The following is a 23153-nucleotide window of genomic DNA, read 5'->3' as shown; positions in this document are numbered from 1 at the left end:
GTGTCCATGTATCACCCTCCGCTCTTCAGACCTTGAACACCCTCTAACAGGTGTGTCCATCAACAAAGTGGTTTACAGTCAAACATTTTAACAAACTGTTTGAGAAACTTGCTATATAAGTTTCCAAATGCACCTGTATATTTGTATACTATGTACTAGTATATACTGGTATACCAAGGACACAAAGAAGTCTGTTTTCTGTTTTAATTTTCTCTAATTTCTCTAATTAACACACTCCATGTGACTGCAGCATCATAAACAAAAATGTTGGAAATAACATGGTCAGACACGTAACATAAATGTTGTGTGTTTTATTGTAGACTAACTATTAGTAAATGGCTTGAAAACAACAGCATTGCAAAAACAAAAATACGGTACATTTCTTATGAATGTGGATGTAGACTTTAACAGCAAAAAAACTGTCTGTATTTTAATGTTAATTTTATGAGATGTTTTTATTTCAAATCTTCTGGGGGGCAGCATGGTGGTGTAGTGATTAGCGCTGTCGCCTCACAGCAAGAAGGTTCGGGTTCGAGCCCCGTGGCCGGCGAGGGCCTTTCTGTGTGGAGTTTGCATGTTCTCCCCGTGTCCGCGTGGGTTTCCTCCGGGTGCTCCGGTTTCCCCCACAGTCCAAAGACATGCAGGTTAGGTTAACTGGTGACTCTAAATTGACTGTAGGTGTGAATGTGAGTGTGAATGGTTGTCTGTGTCTGTGTCAGCCCTGCGATGACCTGGCGACTTGTCCAGGGTGTGCCCCGCCTTTCGCCGTGGTCAGGTGGGATGGGCTCCAGTTTGCCTGCGACCCTGTAGAAAGATAAAGCGGCTAGAGATAATGAGATGAGATGAGATCTTCTGGGGGGAAACCCTAAAAAAGAACGTGTTATTTCTGATATTACAATGTTAAAAGTCAAAAGTGTATTTTTTCTTAAAATTTTTAAAGAACTTAAAGGTACAGAATGTGATAATTTGTAATATTCTTGCACATACATGTTCCATGTCTTTGTGTCATGTGCAGTGTAATAATAATGACCAGATCAAACCACTTCACACAAGTTAAGTACCGGTATTATCCAGAAATGGAAACACCTCTCTCTCTCTCTCTCTCTCTCTCTCTCTCACACACACACACACACACACACTCTCTCTCTCTCTCTCACACACACACACTTGGGTAGTAAACGTTAAGGCTGGCAGAATTTATTATGCCATTCATCACACTTGGTGCAGCAGCAGAAACATCCAGAAACTAAACACATTAAACGCTGGTGTAAACACCACCGTGACCAAACTGCAACCCGACACAAACACGGCATGACACAAACACATTTTACCCATTAGAGTTTATTTAAAACTGCCAAACATGAAGTGGATTTACAAACAGCAGTAGAGTTCAGTAGATAACCACAACCGCACTGTATCCATTTATAGGATTAATGATTCACTACCTGGCAGCATTTTGTTCCACTGAACTCTGTACATTTTATAACAATACAGTCATATTTTTTAAAACTCGACTTATCTTCATGTGTGCTGATGGAAATGGTGCATACTTTCACTCATTTAGGGAACTTCCTGGTGGAAATTGGGCAAGAAAGTGTACACCAGGAGGAAGCATGTCCCTATAGGAATTCTAAAGAAAATATATCCCGATAGGATGCATAACTCTATAGGAAGTGTATCCTTAAAGAAACTGTATCCCTATACCAAATCTATCGGAAGTGTATCCCTGAAGAAAATATATCCCAATAAGAACTCTATGAGGCAGCTATGGCCTAAAGGCAGGGGCGTCAGAAGCATTTTTAATGTGGGGGGGACACACTGGCAGCGGGGTCTTCCCCCAGAAATGTTTTAATTAATTAGAGGCCATTTCCTGCATTCTGGTGTATTTTTAACAGATTGTTAAACACCTAATTTTACCTACAAAAGTCACTCAATTCAATGACTTTTTTAGAGACTCAACAATAAGTCCTCATTCAACTAGTCCATATATTCATCAGCCTGTTTTTAAACCCACTGCTATGCCTAAGATAATGAGATGAATGTGACACAATTTGTCACCAACAATGACTTTAAGGATGCATTTTACTTTTTATTTTGTGTTTCCTTTTTTATTTAGTTTTAGATGTAACACAACATGCCACTGGGCCAAGCAATAGTGACACTCAACTGTATATTTAAAAATAAGAATATTCATAATTTCACACAATGACCAGGCATAACATGGCATCATGCAAACTTCATAACACAAAATCACACTGTGTCAAGCAACGGTGACACATAAAAAATAACTTCACACAATGAACAGGTGCAATTTTGTTAACCACCAACAAACAGTGACTTTAGTGGGTGCATTTTACTTTTTTTCTGATTTAGTGATACTCATAACAAAAATGACATGGTATCATGCAGTCTTCATAACACAAAATTACACTGTGTCAAGCAATGACACATAAAAGCGAACTTCACACAATGAACAAGTGCAGTTTTGTCAACCTACATGCAATGGCGGTACTACAGTAACATTTACAGATGAGTATAACAAATAGATTTATAGATATAACTCCTTCTTACACTGGTGCCACCACAATTTCTACCACTTCATAACTTTTATCCCCCTTTCCTTCACAATCCACCTGAAATAACATCCATCTCTCTCCATTGCTTTCCCTTCTACTATTCCTTCCCCATACACTGATTTCCCATGTTACTTTCCAGAAAACTGGCAAAGACCAGACAAAACAAGTTCTTCAAATCACAACAGGGAATCAATAAATATCATCAGAGCAGACTTGACCTCATTCTTGGCATTACAGTAAGGCAGGCCTACTGGGTTTGAATTAAATGATAGCTAATATTAAGCTAGCTATACATCTCCTAACATTGACTAGCTAGCTAACTGCACTAACATTTCCATTGGGACAAAAAAAAAAACCTGTCCTGTGGGGAAATTTTGACTGACTTTCCGCTTCTTTGTAAAGAATTTCCTTATGTCCATTGTGTCTGGGGAGGGAGCAAATACGGCAAACAATTCATCATCAACCAAGAATACCCCATTAGGCTAAGCTTATTTCATTGTTTAGTTGAACATTAACTTAACGTGGCCTAGGGTTAATTTTGAGGGCATATAACAAAAGAATAAGGTTTTAGCAAAAGCTAGACATTGTGAGGTGGCAATGGGGCTGACGTCACCTCCTCCACTTTTGAGCAGCTGCGCCTTGCACCAAAATGTCTCTGCTTCCACTGAGATTCACTTGCGCGCGGTGAGTTATTGTAGGTAACGCCCGGAAAACCCGGAGTGGATTTTCAGTGGTATGTGGATTCTCTTAATCTATCAAGTGGAATGGATTCTTTTACGAAGCAATAGAAATGGCACTGGGTGAACTAATATTTTATGTTAAATGTGGTGGGGGGGTCCAAATGAAGAATTATGAAATGTGAAGGGGACACGTCCCTTTCACATTCAATGGTGGCGACGCCCATGCCTAAAGGTTAGTGAAGCAGCCTTGGGTCCAAAGGGTCGCTGGTTTGATTCCCTGGACCAGCAAGAAAATCCATGGCTGAAGTGCCCTTGAGCAAGACAACTAACCCCCAAACTGCTCCCCAGGTGCTAGGTATGTGTGTGTCTTTGTTGCATGTTGCTCTGAATAAATGCCTATAATGTAATATAGGAAGTGTCTCCCAAAAGAAAACATATCCCTATAAGAACTTGTAACATTCTCATGGTTCTTGGGAAAATGAGGAACATGGGAGACATGCTTGTGATAACTTTGAGTTATATGAGCTTTGTGATGCTTCATACACAGCACTGTGCTGGTTCTCTGCAAGCACACAAAAAAAACTCCCATTAGTGGATTGCCAGTGATTAGACACCGGTGCAACTCATCACGTGTTACCTGCCGGTTCTACCTGACTCCTCACTGCCAATAGCCATCCCTCCACTGCCAGAAAAGTGTATCTGTAAAGAAAACATGTCCCTATAGGATGCATAACTTTATAGGAACGATATAGAAAGTGTACAGCAATAGAAAGCATATCTCAATAGGAAGTTATTTGGATTTCCAAGTGCTCATAGTAATTCATAAAAAGTCTTTCCTATTTTATTCACATTAGTGACTGAGCTGTTAGCCTCTCCACTCCGACAGTAAAGTTTATTTAAAATTCTGAGATAAAGGATATCATCCCAATGCTTTTAAAAGTCTAAACCACTGCTCGCTCTCTCTCTCTCTCTCTCTCTCTCTCTCTCTCTCTCTCACACACACACACACACAAGCAGCAGCAAACTCAAATATTATGGTGAACTGAAAGAGTACAGCTGTGGGACATGATAATATGAACCACTGAGATCCACTAGTAGTTGATGTGATTCTTCCTTGACTGCCCTCGTCATCTTAATCATTTTAACTCTGGGGTCATGACCAATTGCTAATCTAAATAAGTGTATTGTAATCTTTAAAAGGGATGTGACTTTTTCAATGACTTTTTCCTTTTCTCTCCGCCATACATTGTCATTCAATTTCCTCTCTTGGGATTTATATTTTCCTGGTGAAAAAGAGAAAAGTGAAGTGAGGAACAACATCAATTATCAAAGGATTCTTTGTCTTTCCAGTAACCATGACACACACAATCTTGAGCAAGAGTGCTTCCTGTATGAAATTTGACATTATATGGATTCTAATTCTGTAGAAACTGTACACTGTGGAGGAATTGTACTAAGGGTCTGCTACTATTTTGCTAATTTCCATATAGATGTACATAGCTAAGAGTAAAATGTGGCATGTGGACTGACTACACATTATCTAATGTTGTTAAAATTAGATTAGAAAGAATTTTTTGCACTTTTACTATAGCAAGCTTAATGTTTAAGGTCATGTTTAAGGTATGTTGGTTCTTATGTTAAACTTGCTATGATTTTGTAAAGAGCTAATGCTTGCTAGCTGTTAGCTACATTTCTATATATACAACTGAGCAGCTGAATATTAAGCACAATGCTCAAAAACTTACAAATGTTCAACCTGTAACCCAAAGCTAGTACTGCTGCCATATTAGCATTCATTTGTTATGCTTGGTTTCACCGTTGCTAGTGTGATAATTAAAAGCTTGACACACATGCACCGATTCTATGGTTGTGTTTTTGTTGGGACATTCTTTACTGGGTAAAGTTATTGTAAAGTTTCCACATTTCAGTGTTTTGACTAGAAATCTTTAAGATAGTAATGAGATATTTTTCTCCTTCAGTTGGTAAGAATTAATCATTTCTTATACTCAAATTATACGAACACATAAAAAAACACAAGTTAATCAAAAGAATTTTAATTTTAAATTGGTTTACCATTTTGACAACACACATCCAGTCAGCGGGAAAACATTGGGAGTGACGTCATCGGAATGAAATATCAGAAATTATTCTATCTACATTCACTGGATATGAGCAATTGGGTGCTCTGATTGGCTACTCTGCTGCTAAGCTATCAGCTTATATACCGTGAGTAGAGAAAAACAAAATGGTGGAATGTGTTGTTGAACCAACCAAGGACTAAATAAAAACTCTACTTGAAAACAAAACCCCAAAGAATGCAAAAAAGCACCAAAATATGGAATAAAGCTATTTGATGGTAAGACTGTATCTTTTTTTATTTTTCAAGAATTATTATTATAGCATTTTTCAAAAATTGCTACTGTCTTTTCGCCAGTTTGTTTACATTCTAAACAGAAATTATTTTGTTGGATGTTTTGTTTAAAGTTTTTATTTATTGAATTTGCTAAATAAATAAATAAATAAATAAATAAAAATACTCTGTTTCTCAAAATCCAGTGAATGTGGATAGAATAAAACAGTTATTTGACTCAGTCTTGTCGTACATGGCTTATAGCATGTACAACTCGATTTCATGGAATAACATAAATATGTCACTCAGATCCATGATGTATTTTGTATGAGAAATAAGAGTTTTTCAACACGAGAAGATAAACTTGATATCTTCAAGCCAAAGTGTGATTTTATTTTTATTATATCGACACATTCACAGACAAAATGTACCTAAATTTATCAAAACAATTCATCCATTTCCTCATGAGTGAAGATATTGAAAATATGTCACAGTTGTAGTTCTCAATGTCCCAGATGTAGTTTGTATGAAAAATACGAGTGGCGTATTTCCAAGTAAAACACTCACGTCTATATAATAAAAGTATTGATGTATATATAATAAAATGTATTGATTGAACACACAGCTGAGGGATGCTGGAAGTCAGGACTTTAGGTCTTTCCATTGGAGGAACCAGGACCAACGTTCCAGAAACCTATTTAGTTTCTAGTCCAGTGTAGGTATTTTTCTGTAGTGCAGGAATCCTTAGTGTAGAGCTAGCTTTTTTGAATATCACCAGGTTGTTAAAAACAAATTTCACAGAAGGATTGACTCTGATGAGAGTTATTATTCCTAAAGATTTTTTTTTATATAACTGAGTAGTTATAAGAGTTTATTTTGGGGACACAGAGAAGGTGGAGCTGGGAGATATGGGGTCCTGGGAACATAGATATGCTTTTTTGTAAGAAAGCAGACTGTGTGTGTGTGTGTGTGTGTGTGTGTGTGTGTGTGTGTGTGTGTGTGTGTGTGTGTGTGTGTGTGTGAGAGAGAGAGAGAGAGAGAGAGAGAGAGCATGTGTGTCCCCACAAGGATAGGAATATCTGACAGTTTGACCTTGTGGGGGAAATTTTGCTGGTCCCTATGAAGAAACTGCTTTTAATAGATAGATAGATAGATAGATAGATAGATAGATAGATAGATAGATAGATAGATAGATAGATAGATAGATAGATAGATAGATAGATAGATAGATAGATAGATAGATAGATACTGCAACTTTTAATTAAAAACAAACACCTAAAAGTCAAATAATTTTGTTTTGGTTACTGAGGTTAAAGTTAGAATTATAGGTCGCACAGCATTAATTATAACTGGACTAAAAATTATGTCAGTGGAATTTCCTCACAAGGACAGTAAGACAAACGTGTGTGTGTGTGTGTGTGTGTGTGTCTGTCTGTCTGTCATCAGTCTTTGAGTCACACTAGTACCGTCTGCGTGTCACTGTATGTCTCTTCCAAAAGCCTTGCTGTCTCAAATGTTGTTTTCCAAGTGCCCTCTTAAGATTTTAATTTCAGAGGGACGTTTGTTTGAGTTACCGAAGGCTTTTGTGTGTGTGTGTGTGTGTGTGTGTGTGCATCTTATGCCTTGCATGACCTTATTGAGGCTCAGGGCGATAATAAAGAATCTTCAGTAATATAAGTTTACAGAACACCTGTACCCTTACAAAAAAGAAGTTTATTCAAGTGTGATTCTAGTATACCTCTTTTAAACTAAAAATAAGACTGTATGCTTTCAGTTTACTTTTTATTTACTTATCAGAGATATACTTAATAAAGTTATACATAAGTATACTTGGCTTATGCTGAAAAGTATATAGAAAAGCCTAAGTATATTAAGCGTATACTTAAACTTTTGATCAAGATATACTTAACAAAAGTGTAATAAAGTATTAAAATATTTGTGCCTTATGTTTAAGTGTACTTGCCCTGTAGTAAATTTTGATTTTTAAAGAAAATGAATATGTTCTTAATATTGAGTATCTGTTATTTTGTGAATTCTTACCTTTATAACTTCATTGTAACTTAAGGTACAAAATACTTAAGTTGTCTACTGGTAGTGTGCACGAGGTAAGAATTAGGGCTAGAAAACTAATAGTTTACCTAGAAGGGTAATTGCAGTATACTTCAAAACTAAAAAGTGGACTAGATGTATGTAACCAGTAACTAATAGTATATGTCCAATATGCTATAAAGTATAATTTTATAAACTAAAAAGTGGACTAGAAGTGTGTAACAAGTAAACCAATACTATATTTCCAGTATACTACAAAGTATACTTTAGTAAACTAAAAAGTGGACTAGAAGTATAAAACAAGTAAACTCATAGTATATTTCCAGTATACTATGAAGTATGCTTTTGTAAACTAAACAGTGGACTACAAGTATAGAACTAGTAAACTATTAGTATGTAAGTTTACTTGTGGTATACTTGCAGTACAAAATAAAAAATGCTAGTTGTCTACTCAAAGTTTACTTCTCTTAGACTTAAAGTATACTTTTTATAAACTAAAAGTGGGCCAATTTAGTCCCAATAAGTATTAGATAAGTTTACTTACAAGTATACTGTAAGTACATTGATATCAGTATACTTGGTACACAAAAATATAGTTAAGGAAATATACTTTACTTAAGTATGCTTCTTTTGGGTAAGGGTACTGATGTGTGATTAGTCCTTACATGCTGTGTGTGTGTGTGTGTGTGTGTGTGTGTGTGCGCGCGCGCGCGCGCCGGTTTTTAGGGGTGCATGAGAACCAAATTCCCCTATAGTAATACATGACTCTGTGTGTGTGTGTGTGTGTGTGTGTGTGTGTGTGTGTGATAGAGTGAGCATGCTGTGTCCTGGAAAAAAGTTGAGTAGAATTTGCTCAAATGAGGAAGTACTAGAAGCGTCAGAGGTGATTTATACACCTATATTTATCCCTGTCATGCGCGTGCACACATACGCACGCTTGTCTCTTTTAGCTCACCACTGAAGTTCAAAGATCATTCAGACATCAGAGTGAGTGTGAGTGACTGCTGGCGTGTGTGAAATCCGGCAGAGTGATTGAGGGAAGAGTTTTGCAGATGCACAGTTGTACTGAAACCTGAGTGAGTAACACAGTGTGTTAATGTGTTAATCTGAGTGTACGTGTGTGTGTGTGTGTGTGTGTGTGTGTGTGTATGAATGCATTAATCTGAATGTATTAATATGTGTGTGTGTGTGTGTGTGTGTGTGTGTGTGTGTGTGTGTGTGTGTGTATAAATGTGTTAATCTAAATGTATTAATCTGTGTGTATTAATGAGAATGTATTAATGTATGTGCATGTGTTAATGCTTGTGTTGATATGTGTGTTAACCTGAGTATGTTAGTCTGAGTGGGTTAATGTGTCTGTGCTAATATTTGTGCTTGTGTGTGTGTGTGTGTGTGTGTGTGTGTGTGTGTGTGTGTGTGTGTGTGTGTGTGTGTGTGAAAGAGAGTTAATCTGAGGGTGTTAATATGACTGTGCTAGTGTGTACGTTAATATCTTTGTATTAATCTGTGTTCATATGTGTGTTAATTATAGTGAGTTAACCTGTGTGATAACTGGCACTGTTAATATGTGTGTTAATCTCTCTGTGTTACCTGAGTGTGTTAATCTGTGTGTGTGTGTGTGTGTGTGTGTGTGTGTGTGTGTGTGTGTGTGTGCGCGCGCGCATGTGTGTATTTTTCAGGTTAAAAATGCCTTCCATATGTTCAGAATGCTGCAGCCGAATTCGCTCCTGCCCCAAACCACAAGGCTTTCTTGCTTCTGTCATCACAAAAGGTGTGTGTGTGTGTGTGTGTGTGTGTGCGCGCGCGCGCGCGCACGCATCACACTGGTTACAGTCTGTTATTGAGCTAAAGGTGAACTGTAAACACCAGAACAAAGTGTGAATACATCTCACTAAAACAGAGCTAATTGCACACACACACACACACACACACACACACACACACACACACACACACACACACAGAGATACATACAGAGACATAAATTAAACACAATCTGAACTGTCATTTGACTGAAAATTAAATAGAGACAAAGAGAAAGCATGAAAGACAGATTAAGAGTGAGACAAATGTCAAGAGACAGACTGAGTGAAACAGATGTCAAGAGAGACAGATTAAGAGTGAGACAGATGTAGAGAGACAGATTAAAATGAAACAGATATAGAGACATTAAGAGTGAGACAGATGTAGAGAGAGCTAGATTAAGAGTGAAACAGATGTAGAGAGAGAAACAGGTTAAGAGTGAGACAGATGTTAAGAGAGACAGATTAAGAGTGAATCAGATGTCAATAGAGACACATTGAGTGAGACAGATGTAGAGAGAGACAGATTAAGAGTGAGACAGATGTAGAGAAAGAGAGATTAAGAGTGAGACATGTAGAGAGAGAAACAGGGTTATAGAGAAATTAATAAGATTTATTTCTTTCCTACTTCATATCTGTGATATCTCACTGTCGGGGAGAACGGATATAGTGATGATTATCACTGTGTGTGTGTAGGTCTGCTGGCTGTGTTGCTGTTTGGTGTTTGTTGGGCAGTGTTGCAGAAGGAGTGTCAGCCAGGACACAACATATTTGGTTTGGTGATTCTGTTCCTGAGTGCAGTGTGTGGAGGGAAACTGGTGGGAGCAATTACACTGCCAAACCTGCCCCCTATACCACCATTGCTGGGTAACACACACACACACACACACACACCATTTCAACCTCAAGGGAGCAAGAGACAGAAAACAGAAAGAGACAGAGAAAGGAGAGAGTTAATGAGAACAGGATGTTAAAACCAAAGGAAAAAATGGTGCAACACCATCACTTTGATAGTTCATGAGAACAAAACCTCCCTGCATGACCTGGCAACTTGTCCAGGGTGTACCCCACCTCTCACCCATAGACAGCTGGGATAGGCTCCAGCTTGCCTGCAGTAGGATAACAGGACAAGCGGCTACAGATAATGGATGGATGGATGAGAATGAAACCAGGAAACAGTGTTCCCTTATAAGGAAAGTGATGGCTAGAAAGAACAGTGCATGTAGAGTATGTTGGGGGGGGGGGGGGCGTGCGTGGCGTGCATGTCCAGTTGAATTGCAGGGGTGCGCGGGGGGTTGTTTAGCGTGTGGCGCGCGTGTCCAATTGAATTGCAGGGGTGCGCGGGGGTTGTTTAGCCTACTAATACTAACTAAACTAACTAACTAAACTAACTAAAACTAAGACTAACAAAGAACAAATTCGTTGGTATTGGTTATGCACCTTGTATTTTATTTTAGCATGTTGCTACAGAGGGCAGTCCTACAAGAAGAACATATTACAGATAGCAACCAAACCAAACCAAAAATCCTACAATACGTCACACCCTGAACTCCTACAAAAAGTCCTACAAAACAACGACTTCTAGCTCTGCTGTATGTCAAATTGACCCTGACAAATGCCTGCCCTATTTACAAAGACCACACCCTGCACTTGTGCATTTGATTTTTCTTGGCTTTGAGAAAAAGAGTTCGAGTGCCCTTTCATAATTTATATCTTCTGGTTGTGGCCCGTTAATGGAAATCCTCAAGCAGGCGGCCAGGTGCTCTCCTTGCAGTCTGTTACGAAGGCCTGTTTTGACCTAAAATGGCAAACAACCTGTTACTACAATGAGTCATGTGATTGTAGAGCTCACTCTGAAATATTTAATTAAGTGAAAGTGAGATTGAACTTAGGTGGGATTTGAGCATAATAAACAATGGGTAAATGTAGATTGAAATTCACATCACTGGTGAATCAAAAATGATCACCAATTGAGATTCACATCACATCAATCAAAAACGATCAAATTCGAGTCAAGAAGTTAATTTAATTAAGTAGGTAACTAACATTACATTCCCTTAATTATGTGGCCTAATAGCTTCGCCTTTAGAAGGTAGCCTATTAGAAAAGGCTAAAAATAATTTAACGTCTTCCGTCTCACCAGTAACAAATCGCGTTAAGGCTACTAGCACTAATTCTCAAAAATGGCATTGAAGTTCGCTCTCTGTTAGAATAGACTACTTTTCCCTTTTAACATGTACATGCAGACCTAGATTAGTTTATCACTGCTGTCACTTCACGTCTCCATCACTTGGATAGACTGTGCACATACAATGTCAAGCGGGAAGCACTTCGCCGGTGAATTTGGAAACGACCTGATCCTGGTAGGATGATAAAGTTAATTTGACGAATTAGATAACTACGTAGGGCTAACTAATATTGCCTCAAAATAGCCTACTGTTGCCTTACAGAAAAGGTAGGTTTGCCAGTACGAAATGGACAAAGTAATTTTACTGAAACAATACACTTAACGTCATCCATCAATGCGCGCTCCATACGCCTATGAAGCACAATAGCGTAGCCTAAATGTCACCTTCTCAATCGTGTCAAAGGCTACATAAAGTTGTATAAACTTACCTTAACATGTAGATGCAGACAGGATGTAGCTTATCAGAGTTGTCTCCTCACGCTGTCTCAGATAGGCAACGCACGCAATGTCAGGCCGGGTGCGTCAGTATCGCCGTGCGTGCGTGTGCATGTGGGCGGGTGCGGACTGAGACTATGGCGGCCCAAATTAGACTATGGCGGGGCGCCATAGTCTCGTCAATGTGTGGGAAACACTGCAGTATAAATTTAATCATATTCCATTATACACATCTGCACTTCTGTTGTGAATTCTGCAGTGCATAAAGTTATACTTGTGTAACACTGTGTGTGTGTTTTAGGAATGCTGCTGATGGGTTTGGTGCTGCGTAATGTCCCATATGTGGAAAAGGCTGTGTTTATCGATCAAAAATGGTCTTCATCATTGCGCAGCATCGCTCTCGCCATCATCCTCACCAGAGCTGGGCTCGGGCTGAACCCTGCTGTATGCATATTGTGTGTGTGTGTGTGTGTGTGTGTGTGTGTGTGTGTGTGTGTGATTATAGGTTTGTTTGGTTTTTTGTAATTTTATTTTCGAAATTCATATTTAAGAATGTCAATTTTTTAAAAAGTTTTTTTTAATGTTTTGCTTTCATTTTTAGATCCGATAGTACTGGTTTCTATCATTTCTGGTTGCAGATTTTGCAACCACTGTGTGTGTGTGTGTGTGTGTGTGTGTGTGTGTGTGTGTGTGTGTGTGTGTGTGTGTGTGTGTGTGTTTGTGTGTGTGTGTGTAGGCTCTGAGAAAGTTGAAGATGGTGTGTTTGAGGGTGGCTGTAATTCCCTGCACTGTTGAAGCCTGTACTGTTGCTGTAGTGTCCCACTTCCTCATGGGCCTCCCTTGGATTTGGGGCTTTATTCTTGGGTAACACGCACACACGCATGCACGTATGCACACACACACTCACTTGGATGCACAGGTGTCAGTTTGTTTTGAAAAGTGAGGTCAATGACGTCAATGTGTTCACACGTATAATGTGTTTACAGCTTTCTTAGTGGGTCATATACTGCCAGTAGATGTAAACAACATCCCATTAATAGCCACCTTTAAAAGTCAAGTCAAGTTTATTTGTATAGCGCTTTTAACAACAGACATTGTTGCAGTTAATGAATTATTTTTGTTAATTGCCTTGAATTAAGTCTGCAATTCTACACTTCAATCAGACCTTGATTGCTTCATTTCAAATCCATTGTGGTGGCTTGCAGAAGCAAAATTACAAAAACTGGGTCCAAATATTTATGGACCCAACTGTAGATCATAGATGTGTCAGTGTGTCATATTTGTGTATTATTTGTCTGATTAATAACATATATGTGCACTGTGTGTCTGTGTGTGTGTGTGTGTGTGTGTGTGTGTGTGTAGGTTTGTGCTAGCTGCTGTCTCTCCTGCAGTCGTTGTTCCCTCCATGCTGCTCTTGCAGGCTGAGGGTTTTGGGGTTCAGAAGGGAATCCCGTCACTCCTCATGGCATCAGGAAGCTTTGATGACATCCTTGCTATTACCGGATTCACCACCTGCCTTGGGATGGCATTCGGCACGGGTAACACACACACACACACACACACACACACACACACACACACACACACACACACACTTCAAACTTTATTCTCTGTACAAATGTATTAAAGTTGGATTCAAAATTCTGAGTTATTTGAACACTGAGTCATTTGTAAGACTGAACATAGAGTTGTTTGTGTGAGTTAATACCACAGACTACTGTATAACAACTGATTGTTTGACTGAGTCAACTTTGAACATTGAGACTTTTAAACACCCAGTGATGCCAAATTGAGTCATTTGTCTATCAGGACTGAATTGTTTGTTTGAAACAGCAGTGAACACTGTGGCTTTTTTTTTGGGGGGGGGGGGGGGGGGACACTCAGCTGATTGTGTGAGTCAACTCAGAGCATTGAGTTTTTTTGTACATCAACTCCACAAACTTTCTAAGAATTGAATTGTATGTTTGAGTTGACTATAAACACAGAATCATTTTTGTAAGTCAACTCCACAGATATTATAAACTCACTCACTCACTCACTCACTCACTCACTCACTCACTCACTCACTCACTCACTCACTCAGCTCCGCATGCTCCCGAAGGGAGCGTGGCGCCTCTGCATATGGCTCTCCAGGCGGATCTGTTCCTGGCAGCCTCCCAGGCGGTGGTGATGTTGAGGCCAGCAGCCTGCAGGTCGTCGCTCAGCTGGTCGGACCATGTGCATCTGGGTCGGCCTCTGAGACGGGAGCAGGTGGTGGGGGTGGGTTTCCTCAGTAGGGCGGCTGGTTCCAGGGGTGGCTCCGCCCTGGCGATGTGGCCGAATAGGCGAAGACGGGCCGAGTGGATCTTGTTGGACAGTGGAGGCTGGTTGGTGATCTCATGCAGGGTGGCACTGGAAACGTGGTTGTGCCACCTGATCCCCAAGATCCTTCATTGGCACTTGGTGTCGAAGGCATCCAGGCGGTGTTCCTGGGCAGCTGTTAGAGTCCAGGTCTTGGCTTCATACATGAGGATGGACAGCACAAGGCTGTTATACAGCCTGATATTAGTTTGGACCGAGAGTTTCCTGTTGGACCATACACTGTCAAGGCTTGCCATCACAGAGGCGGCACGACCAATGTGGAGCTGGATGTAAGAGTCGCTCTTGCAGTCAGATGTTATCGTGCCTCCGAGGTAGCAAAATCTGTCGACAGCTTCAATGGGGTGGGAGTTAATCACCAGTCCTCCTTGGGGTGTCTCGTAGTCATTGAGGACCTTGGTTTTTTCCCAGCTGACCAACAGGGTAAGCAGTTGGGTTTCCATATCCATGGCCTGCAGGGGAAGTTGGAGGGCTTCCATGACTTCGGCCAGTATTGCTACATCGTCTGCATAATCCAAGTCTGTGATGGTAACATTGCCAAAGCTAGCACCGCAGGCACACTGGGCCACAGTTCTCCCCATTACATAGTCGATGGCTGTGTTGAAGACTGTCAGGGCCAAGACACAGCCCTGGTGGATGCCGCTGTTGATGTTGAAGTTGTCTGACAGCAGCCCGTTTACTCTCATACAGGAGGAGGTGTCGGAGTAGAGGAGAGAGAGAAGGTTTAGCAGCTTGACCGGGACGCCAAGGATCTTGAGGATCTTCCAAAGGGCTGGTCTGTCCACAGAATCAAAGGCTTATTTCAGGTCCACGCAGGCTGCATAGAGAGGTTTCCTGAACTCCCTTCTTTTTTTTTTTGAACATTCTTTATTTGAGATTATGCATATAAAAATAACACAAAACAATACACTGAAAACAAAACACAACAGACAAGGAACAATTGGTATCTCAGCAAACCTACAAACCCAATTCAAGATCTACTTCACAAATGGACATCCCACAAAACTAAGCCCCGAATAGGGGGGAGAAAGTACACCCGACAGGAGACCTCCACAAAACAACAACAAAAAACACCTTATTTCTCACGACCAGCTGTTACCAATTCATCTATCTGTCCATCCAAAATGAGAAATGACAGGGGCCCACAAAACCAAAAACAAATCCATTTTTACATGAAGTTTTGCAGTTATCTTCTCCATTAAATAAACATTCTTTAGTCTCTCTCGCCATCGTTGAAGGGTGGGAGGCAGAGGCTTGAGCCAGGACAGGGTTATCATTTTCCTAGCCACAAGTAAGAGAATCTGTAATAGTTGGACTTTCCTCTTCCCTATATCTTCCCCTGGAGTCAAACCCAGTATATATTGTAATGGATTCAGTGGTAAATTTAGTTTCAGAATGTTTTGAATTTCTGCTTGGATCCCTTGCCAAAATGGAATCAATATCGGGCAATCCCAGAAAATGTGTGTGGTCCCCGATCTGTTTACATTTCCTCCAGCATAAATTTGAATTATTTTTGTCATATTTTGATGTAGTGGAAGGTGTCTTGAACAGTGCCGTATTAAGCCAATGCGGTGCCCCTGGGCACTATACCTCAAGTGCCCCCCCCCCCCCCCCCCCCCACACACACACACACACTGCGCACACGAGTTCAGTAACCTCCTGCACACACTCACAAACCTTGCCCTTTGCTGTCAAAAATAGTAGCATATACATAAACAATAGTACACATAAACAAGGTCATTCTTCCTCATTGAAAATTTATTAAGTAGGCTACATCAGCCCATCAAATTCACTGAAAACAACCAACGATATGCATGTAGGCATATTGAAATGTCTTATTCAAAAATGAGCAGCATATATTTGTATGTCTCAAGGGGATCCTCGTCGTCGCCGACCCCTCGGCTAACACTGGCTGTGGTTGTAGCATCTCCCCGGCTAGTGCTAGCAGGACCATCTCCCTCACTAGCATCGCTGATTTCACTAGCTTCGGCTTCAGCGCTGGTAGTGACAGCAGTTGTCGATGTTTTTATTAAAAAAAACGATCTAACACTGGAACATTTTTAATTGCAGCTACACGCCTGGAATCTTTCTCTTTTTTTAATTTTCTCTTCGCACAACCACTCAATTGATTTCTGTCCATTTTTCATTTCTACCGCGGTTTTAAAAAAATTGATACATTTCACCGTAGGTGGACTGGCTCAACTGACAGGTTGAGGAAAGGGGGGTTAATGGTCACATAGGCCACTCTTGCTCAGAATTATGATTATTGTTGTTGTTCTTATGAAATTAGTGTTCATAATGAATTATGTATGACTATTTAACAATGTCAAGTGTATAACCATTTTAAGTGTACAAACATTCACGAAAAATATTTTTAAAGTTTCTGTCATGTGGTGCCCCCCCCACTGGCTGTGAGTGGTTGGTGCCCCTGGGCTCTGTGCCGCAGGCCCATATAGTTAATCCGGCCTTGGTCTTGAAGTATCTCATTCTTAATTTCCAATTGAATTCCTTCCACACTGGACTATGAGTGATTTTATGACCCTGTCCACACACCACCTCCCACTCTTCATCTTCAATAACAACATTCATTTCCAGTTCCCATTTTTCCTTTATATCTAAAGAGTTTCCTGCAAAATGTGTTTGTAAATGTTTGCATATATTAGATACTATCTTCCTCTTATTATTCTCCTCTATACATTTTACCAGAAAATTTTCTAAAGGTGATGGTTGTTGTTTCAAAGTGTTCCATTCAGTGTGCAACAAAAAATAATCCCTTAATTGTAAATACCTATAGAAATCCTTAGAACACAATCCATATTTATCTTGTAGTTGCTTAAATGATTTAAGTGTTTGTCCCTCAAACATCTGGTTTATAGTTATTAGCCCTTTCCCTGCCCAGATCTGGAACCCAGCATCCAACTTATTTGGCAAAAAATCAACAATCTTAGCTATTCTTACTGCACATGATATTGTTAAAGGTGCACCTATTTTTTTCCTCACCAGAGACCAAACCCTGTGCGTACAAATAATCCATTCATTATCAATTTTTTAATCTCTCCATTTTTTTGTTCCATAAACGGCATCGTCTCAAGAGGTACTAGCGGGCACGCATGGCTCTCTAAACCAATTCAGTTTGTTTCCTCGTCATGAACAACCCATTCAACCATACTACGTAGTTGCGCTGCCCAATAGTATAACTTCAAATTAGGCAAGCTAAGACCGCCTTTTCCCTTTGGGCTAAATAGTGACTTCTGTCTAATTCTAAGCTTTCGCTTTTGCCAAATAAAAGCAGAAATCATTTTATCCCACATTTTGAGATTAGAAGCTGGTATCCAAATAGGCAGCGACTGGAAGAGATATGTCAATCGAGGAAGTATATTCATCCTGACTGTTTCAGTTCTACCTAAGAGAGACAGAGGGAGAATCTCCCATCGAGTCAAGTCTGATTTTATTTGTGTGATTAATCTGCCATAATTTACATTAAATAGCTGTGAGGTTTGTGTTGTAATCATTATGCCTAAATATCTGAATCCCCTTTCAGAAAAATTAAATGTAACTTTTTTATCTAACTTTGTAGGCCACTTGCCTACTAACATCATGGCCTCTGATTTTGTTTCGTTAATTTTGTAACCTGATATTTCCCCAAATTCCCCTAAACAGGTTAAAAGCACTGGAATTGAATTCAAGGGGTCAGTAATATACAGAATAACATCATCCGCATATAATGAGATTTTATGAGTCACTCCACCAATTGAAACTCCATGAATTCTAGGGTCTACTCGTATAATTTCTGCTAAGGGTTCGATACGAATAGCAAATAGTAAGGGCGAGAGGGGACATCCCTGTCTAGTTCCTCTTTTCAAGCCAAAGCTCCTTGATGTACCTGCACTTTTGACATGGGTCCTGAATATAACATCCCAATCCAATTGATGAAATCTGGATGGAATCCCATTTTTTCCAATGTGTGTTCCAAATAGTTCCAATCCACCCTATAGAATGCTTTTTCAGCATCTAGGCTGAGAAGCACTGAGGGTTCCTGTTTTTGTTTCGCCACTGAAATCACGTTTAGAGTTCTCCTAATATTGTTTATCCCTTGACGACCTGGTATAAGCCCAGTTTGGTCTGGTTTGATTATTGTATGTATACACTTTTGAATACGCTTTGCCAATATTGCGGTTAAAATTTTCACGTTGCAGCAGAGCAAACTTATTGGTCTGTAAGAGGAACAGTTTGTAGGGTCTTTGCCTTCATTGGGGATTATGGATATTATTGCTTCGGACCAAGATTTTGGGAGGTCATTCTTTGTAAGGGAATAATTAAATACTCTTTGTAAGAGGGGTGTAACCTCACCTTGAAAACGCTTATAGAATTCACCTGGGTATCCATCTACTCCCGGCACCTTATTGTTCTTTAGATTTTTTATGGTTTCCTCAATTTCCTTTCTTGTGATTGGTTCTCTCATTGCTTTGGAATCATTTTCAATTAATTTGGGTAACTTAATTTTTTCTAATATGGTTTTAATCTTCTCTATTTTGTTGTCTGACACCTTTGAGTCATAAAGTGTCTCATGGTAGACAGAAAAAGCTTCAGCTATGTCTTTAGGGTGGGACAATGTTTTTTTAGTAACAGGATTCACTATCCTTGCCACCGTGCAATCTGCTTGTGCCTTGCACAGTTGAAATGCTAATAGCCTGCTGGCCCTATTTTCTGATTCATAATATTTTTGGTTGGCAAAACTTAATGCACCCTCCGCCTTGTATGTCAATAAATCATTTAATGTTTGTCTGTGCATTTAATGTTTGTTGAATTATCTCTGGGTGATTCAGAAGTGAAACATTCATTCTCCATTGTTTAGGTTGTTTTTCGTTCACTAAATTTATTGACATACGTAACCACTGGACCATGATCTGATATTGTTATGGGTTCAATATGGCAGTCTATAACTTTATAGGCATCTCTTTTTAACACAAAAAAAATCTATTCCGGAGTAACTTTTGTGAACCTTTGAAAAAAAAGTATAATCACGCTCGTTGGTGTGTTTTTGACACCATACATCTACCATCCCCAGTTCCTCAATCATATTGCGCAATACCTTAGTTTTCTGTAGTATAGGTCCCTGTTCAAAAGGATGTTTATCTAACTTTTGGTTCAACACAATTAAAATTCCCTCCCACTATGATGAATCTTTCAGCCTAAGTGGTTAAAAGAACTGTGATTTCTTTAAAGAAGTTGGGGTCATCTTCATTTGGAGCGTAAATGTTTAAAAAGGACACCTTAACCCCTCTGATTGTACCCGTAACCAAAATGTAGCGCCCCTTCTTGTCTTCGTACGTGTTCTCTGAAGTAAAACCTAGTGATCTATGACACAGAATTGCAACTCCTCTTTTTTTACCCTTTTCACATGAAGCACTGAAAATCTGCCCTACCCATTCCCTCCTAAGCTTTTTGTGTTCTATATCATGAAGGTGGGTCTCCTGAAGTAATGCGATTGAACAGTTCAATCTTTTCAACTGGTTCATAATTTTCTTTCTCTTTATGGGATGATTAACTCCATTTATATTGTAACTCACTCCCGTCAACTTGTCCATTTTTGTAACTTAAAGTATTTTTATAGAAACCTGTTGTTTTAATACTCTGATAGTATTTTTTTCATTCAACCGTACCATAATAACTGAGATCAAGATAAAACCATAAGCCGTAGCTACCTTGATGATATTGTTTGCCAAGAGACACAGAACATTCATAACAAAGAGAGAGAATTATTTTTTTGAACATGAAAAACAACTGTGAACTTCCAGTACTCCCGTGGATTGCCCCTGAAATTAAATGAACAGAGTCCTAGCCTTACAAACAGACTCAGGGGATCTCCACTCCCGATCTTCACTGGGCAGAGAGAAAGGTCTCTCTGGGTAGAGTGCACAAAGTGCAATAGCGACGGTCCACCAGGTTGTCCCAGAGATGGCCTCATGTCGCCACGATAGCAAAGTTCGCCTCATATTAGATGGTGATCATATCCCCCCATCCCACCCCGACCCTAATACTCAGCTTATTTTTTTATAATAATACTATAGCCTGAATCAGTTATTTCCAATCAGTAATTTATGATAAACGATGGTCCTGTTTCATCTCAGGTTGTCCCCGTTTTAACCTTATTCCCAGCAGGACCAATCTCTTAGTGTCTCTTTCCTTTTCTTCTTCCTCACAAGTCCAGTCCCATAGTGACTCTTTCTTTCTGTTGCTATTATTTATTATTATTATTTTTGATCATCACCAGTCGAGTCTCCAAGTGTTTTTTGTCATCATTCATCACAGGTCTAATCTTATGGTGTTTTCATCTTTACTCACTACCAGCGACTCTCGCCTCTCTGATGTCACCCTGAATGATGGCTCTGATCTCCACTGGATTCAGCTATTGGTTCTTCCTCCGGTTCTGCTGTATTGTCCATCCCTCTTGTGTCAGCTCCCTTTTGTACATTTCTCGGTCCTCCATTGCTGTTTCGATGCCAAGTTCTTTCAGTGTTGACTGTGCCTCCAGGAGTGAGGGGAACAGTTTTGTGCCACCATCCAAGAAGAGTCTTAGCTGGGCTGGGTATGGAGACTGAGCTCTGATGTTCTTTTCTTTTAGCTTTTTAATAACCTCTCTGACTTTCTTCCTTTTCCTCTGCAGGTCGGGCGAGTAGTCATGGTCAAAATAAATCGTATGCTCTTGGAACTGAACATTTCTCTGCTTCCAAGCCTGCAGCAGCACCTTTTGTTTCACATTAAAGTCCAGAAACCGAGCTATAATGGATCTTGGTGGTGCAACTGCGGCTTTGGGCTTCGGACCGAGCGCTCTGTGCACTCTCTCTAGTTTAATGTCGACTTCTCCTTGAAACTCTAACGAAGTACTCAGAAAGTCTGTTAGAAAAGATACCATGTCATCCTTCTCCGTACCCTCTGGAACTCCATACAGTCTGATGTTGTTGCGGCGGAGTCTGTTTTCCATGTCATCACATTTGGCAGTGAGATTAGCCTCTCTCTGCAACAGGTAGCCCAGTGCCCTCTCCTGACGTATACTTCTGTCTTCCGTTGTACTCACTCTGCTCTCGGCGTCGGTCAATCTTCTGTCTAGCCTCTCAGTTCATTGTTTTAATTCCTCCATGGATGACTCTACTTGGTAGACAGAGGTTTTCAAATCCCGAAAGGAGTCACTGTTCTCCTGACGAAGTTTCCTCAGCTCCGCTAGCATCGCCGATTCCCCGCCAGCGTCACTGGCTGATTTCAGTGGTGTCGCTTCGGCTAACGTTAGCTGCTTGGAAGCTATTATAATGTCGTCATTTTTACCGACTTTCAAGTCTTTCTTGCCTGTTTTCTGACTGGAACTCATTCCTTTAGCAACCTTTTCCTGCAGTCTGGTACTCATTTATCTTTTTTGTTACTTTAATGGCTATTTATTAACGGGTCTGGTGGAGCTGCAAGTCTACGCGTCTGTCTACTCCATAGCATCACCCGGAAGTTGAACTCCCTTCTTTTCTCAGCCAGAGGGTCAGGATTCTGTCCACTGTGGCGCGACCTGGTGTGAAGCCACTCTGCTCCTTTCTCTGCTTGCAGATGAGAAGTGGGCGCAGTCTCGTGAGGATGATGTTGGCAAACACCTTCCCTGGGACGCTCAGCAGGGTGATCCCTCTGTAGTTGCTGCAGAGGTCTTTGGGCCCCTTCTTCCAGAAGGGAAGGATGACACCATGCAGCCAGTCTGCCGGGATGGTCTCATTACTCCAGATGGTGGTAAACAGTTGTTGGAGCTGACCTGCTACTATGGGTCCACCATGCAGCAGCAACTCTGGGGCGATTCCGTCAGCACCTGCGGCCCGGCCAGGTTTCAGTTTCTGTATGGCCTTGACCACTTCAGCTAGAGTGGGGGGACCAGTAGGGACAGAATCATCCTCCCTGGCCAAGGCAGCTAGTTCTTCCAGCTGGGGGGTGGGGGTGGGGTGGTGGCACTGGACGGTTGAGCAAACTCTGAAAATGCTCCCTCCACCACGCCATCTGTTGATCTGGAGTATCTGGGATGGTCCCATCCATGGCTCTCACGCAGGCGCTAGGTGGTGATATCTTCCCAGAGAGGGTCCTTAAGGTCCTGTACAGGAAGCCTTGGTTGCCTCTACGGGCAGCCACCCTTCTTCTGCTAGATTGTCGAGCCAGTTCAGCTTGTCCTTGTGGAGCAGCTTGTTGTGTTTGGTGTTAAGACGTCTGCACTCCCTGCGGTTTCCTGCCAGTCTTGCTGCTCTTCTTGCCTCCACAACACTGAGAGTTTCCTCTGACAGGAAGTCCTTCCTCTTCTTCGTTCTCTTGTGCCCAAGCACCTTGGCTGCAGCAGTGGTGATGCTTTGCTTGAGGTTGTTCCAGAGCTTCTCTGGGTTGTCCTCATCTGGGTCTGTAGGCAGGGTGGCGAAGCAGTTGTGAAGGTCCAGCTGGAAGTGGGCTGCGACTTCAGGAGACCGCAGTTTGGAGATGTCGACCTTGCACTGTGCTTTGGTGGTGTGGTTCCTTTTCAGTCGAAGACAGACTGTCATGGCGAGCAGCCTGTGGTCGGAGTTTCCCAGATCGGCACTGCAGTAGACATGGCAATCTGTTGAGGTGTGCCAGCTGGTAAAGATGTGGTCCAGTTCTTTCCTTGTGTGGCCATTGTTGTTGATCCAGGTCACGCTGTGTATGAGCTTGTGCTGGAAGAAGGAG

At 40.8% G+C, this 23153-nt stretch overlaps 1 protein-coding gene across 4 annotated transcripts in view; it reads left to right on the top strand.

Annotated features, from left to right (window-relative positions):
- LOC132896778 (sodium/hydrogen exchanger 9B2) overlaps nt 1–23153 on the top strand; it is a 38517-nt gene that overhangs the window by 7929 nt on the left and 7435 nt on the right. For 3 of the 4 annotated variants that reach the window (XR_009656165.1, XM_060937840.1, XM_060937838.1), the window contains exons 1-6: nt 8644–8731; nt 9335–9426; nt 10154–10324; nt 12382–12524; nt 12817–12944; nt 13443–13618. Coding sequence is in view for 3 of the 4 variants with exons in the window: in XM_060937840.1 (XP_060793823.1) it covers nt 9342–9426; nt 10154–10324; nt 12382–12524; nt 12817–12944; nt 13443–13618 (703 nt within the window). In the remaining variant the exon portion in view is untranslated. Of the gene's footprint in view, nt 1–8643; nt 8732–9334; nt 9427–10153; nt 10325–12381; nt 12525–12816; nt 12945–13442; nt 13619–23153 lie in introns of those variants that run through there. The other variant, XM_060937839.1, reaches the window with a different exon arrangement.

This window comes from Neoarius graeffei, chromosome 13 (genome assembly GCF_027579695.1).
Source record: "Neoarius graeffei isolate fNeoGra1 chromosome 13, fNeoGra1.pri, whole genome shotgun sequence".
Taxonomy (NCBI): domain Eukaryota; kingdom Metazoa; phylum Chordata; class Actinopteri; order Siluriformes; family Ariidae; genus Neoarius; species Neoarius graeffei.
This window is presented reverse-complemented; position numbering and strand designations above follow the sequence as displayed.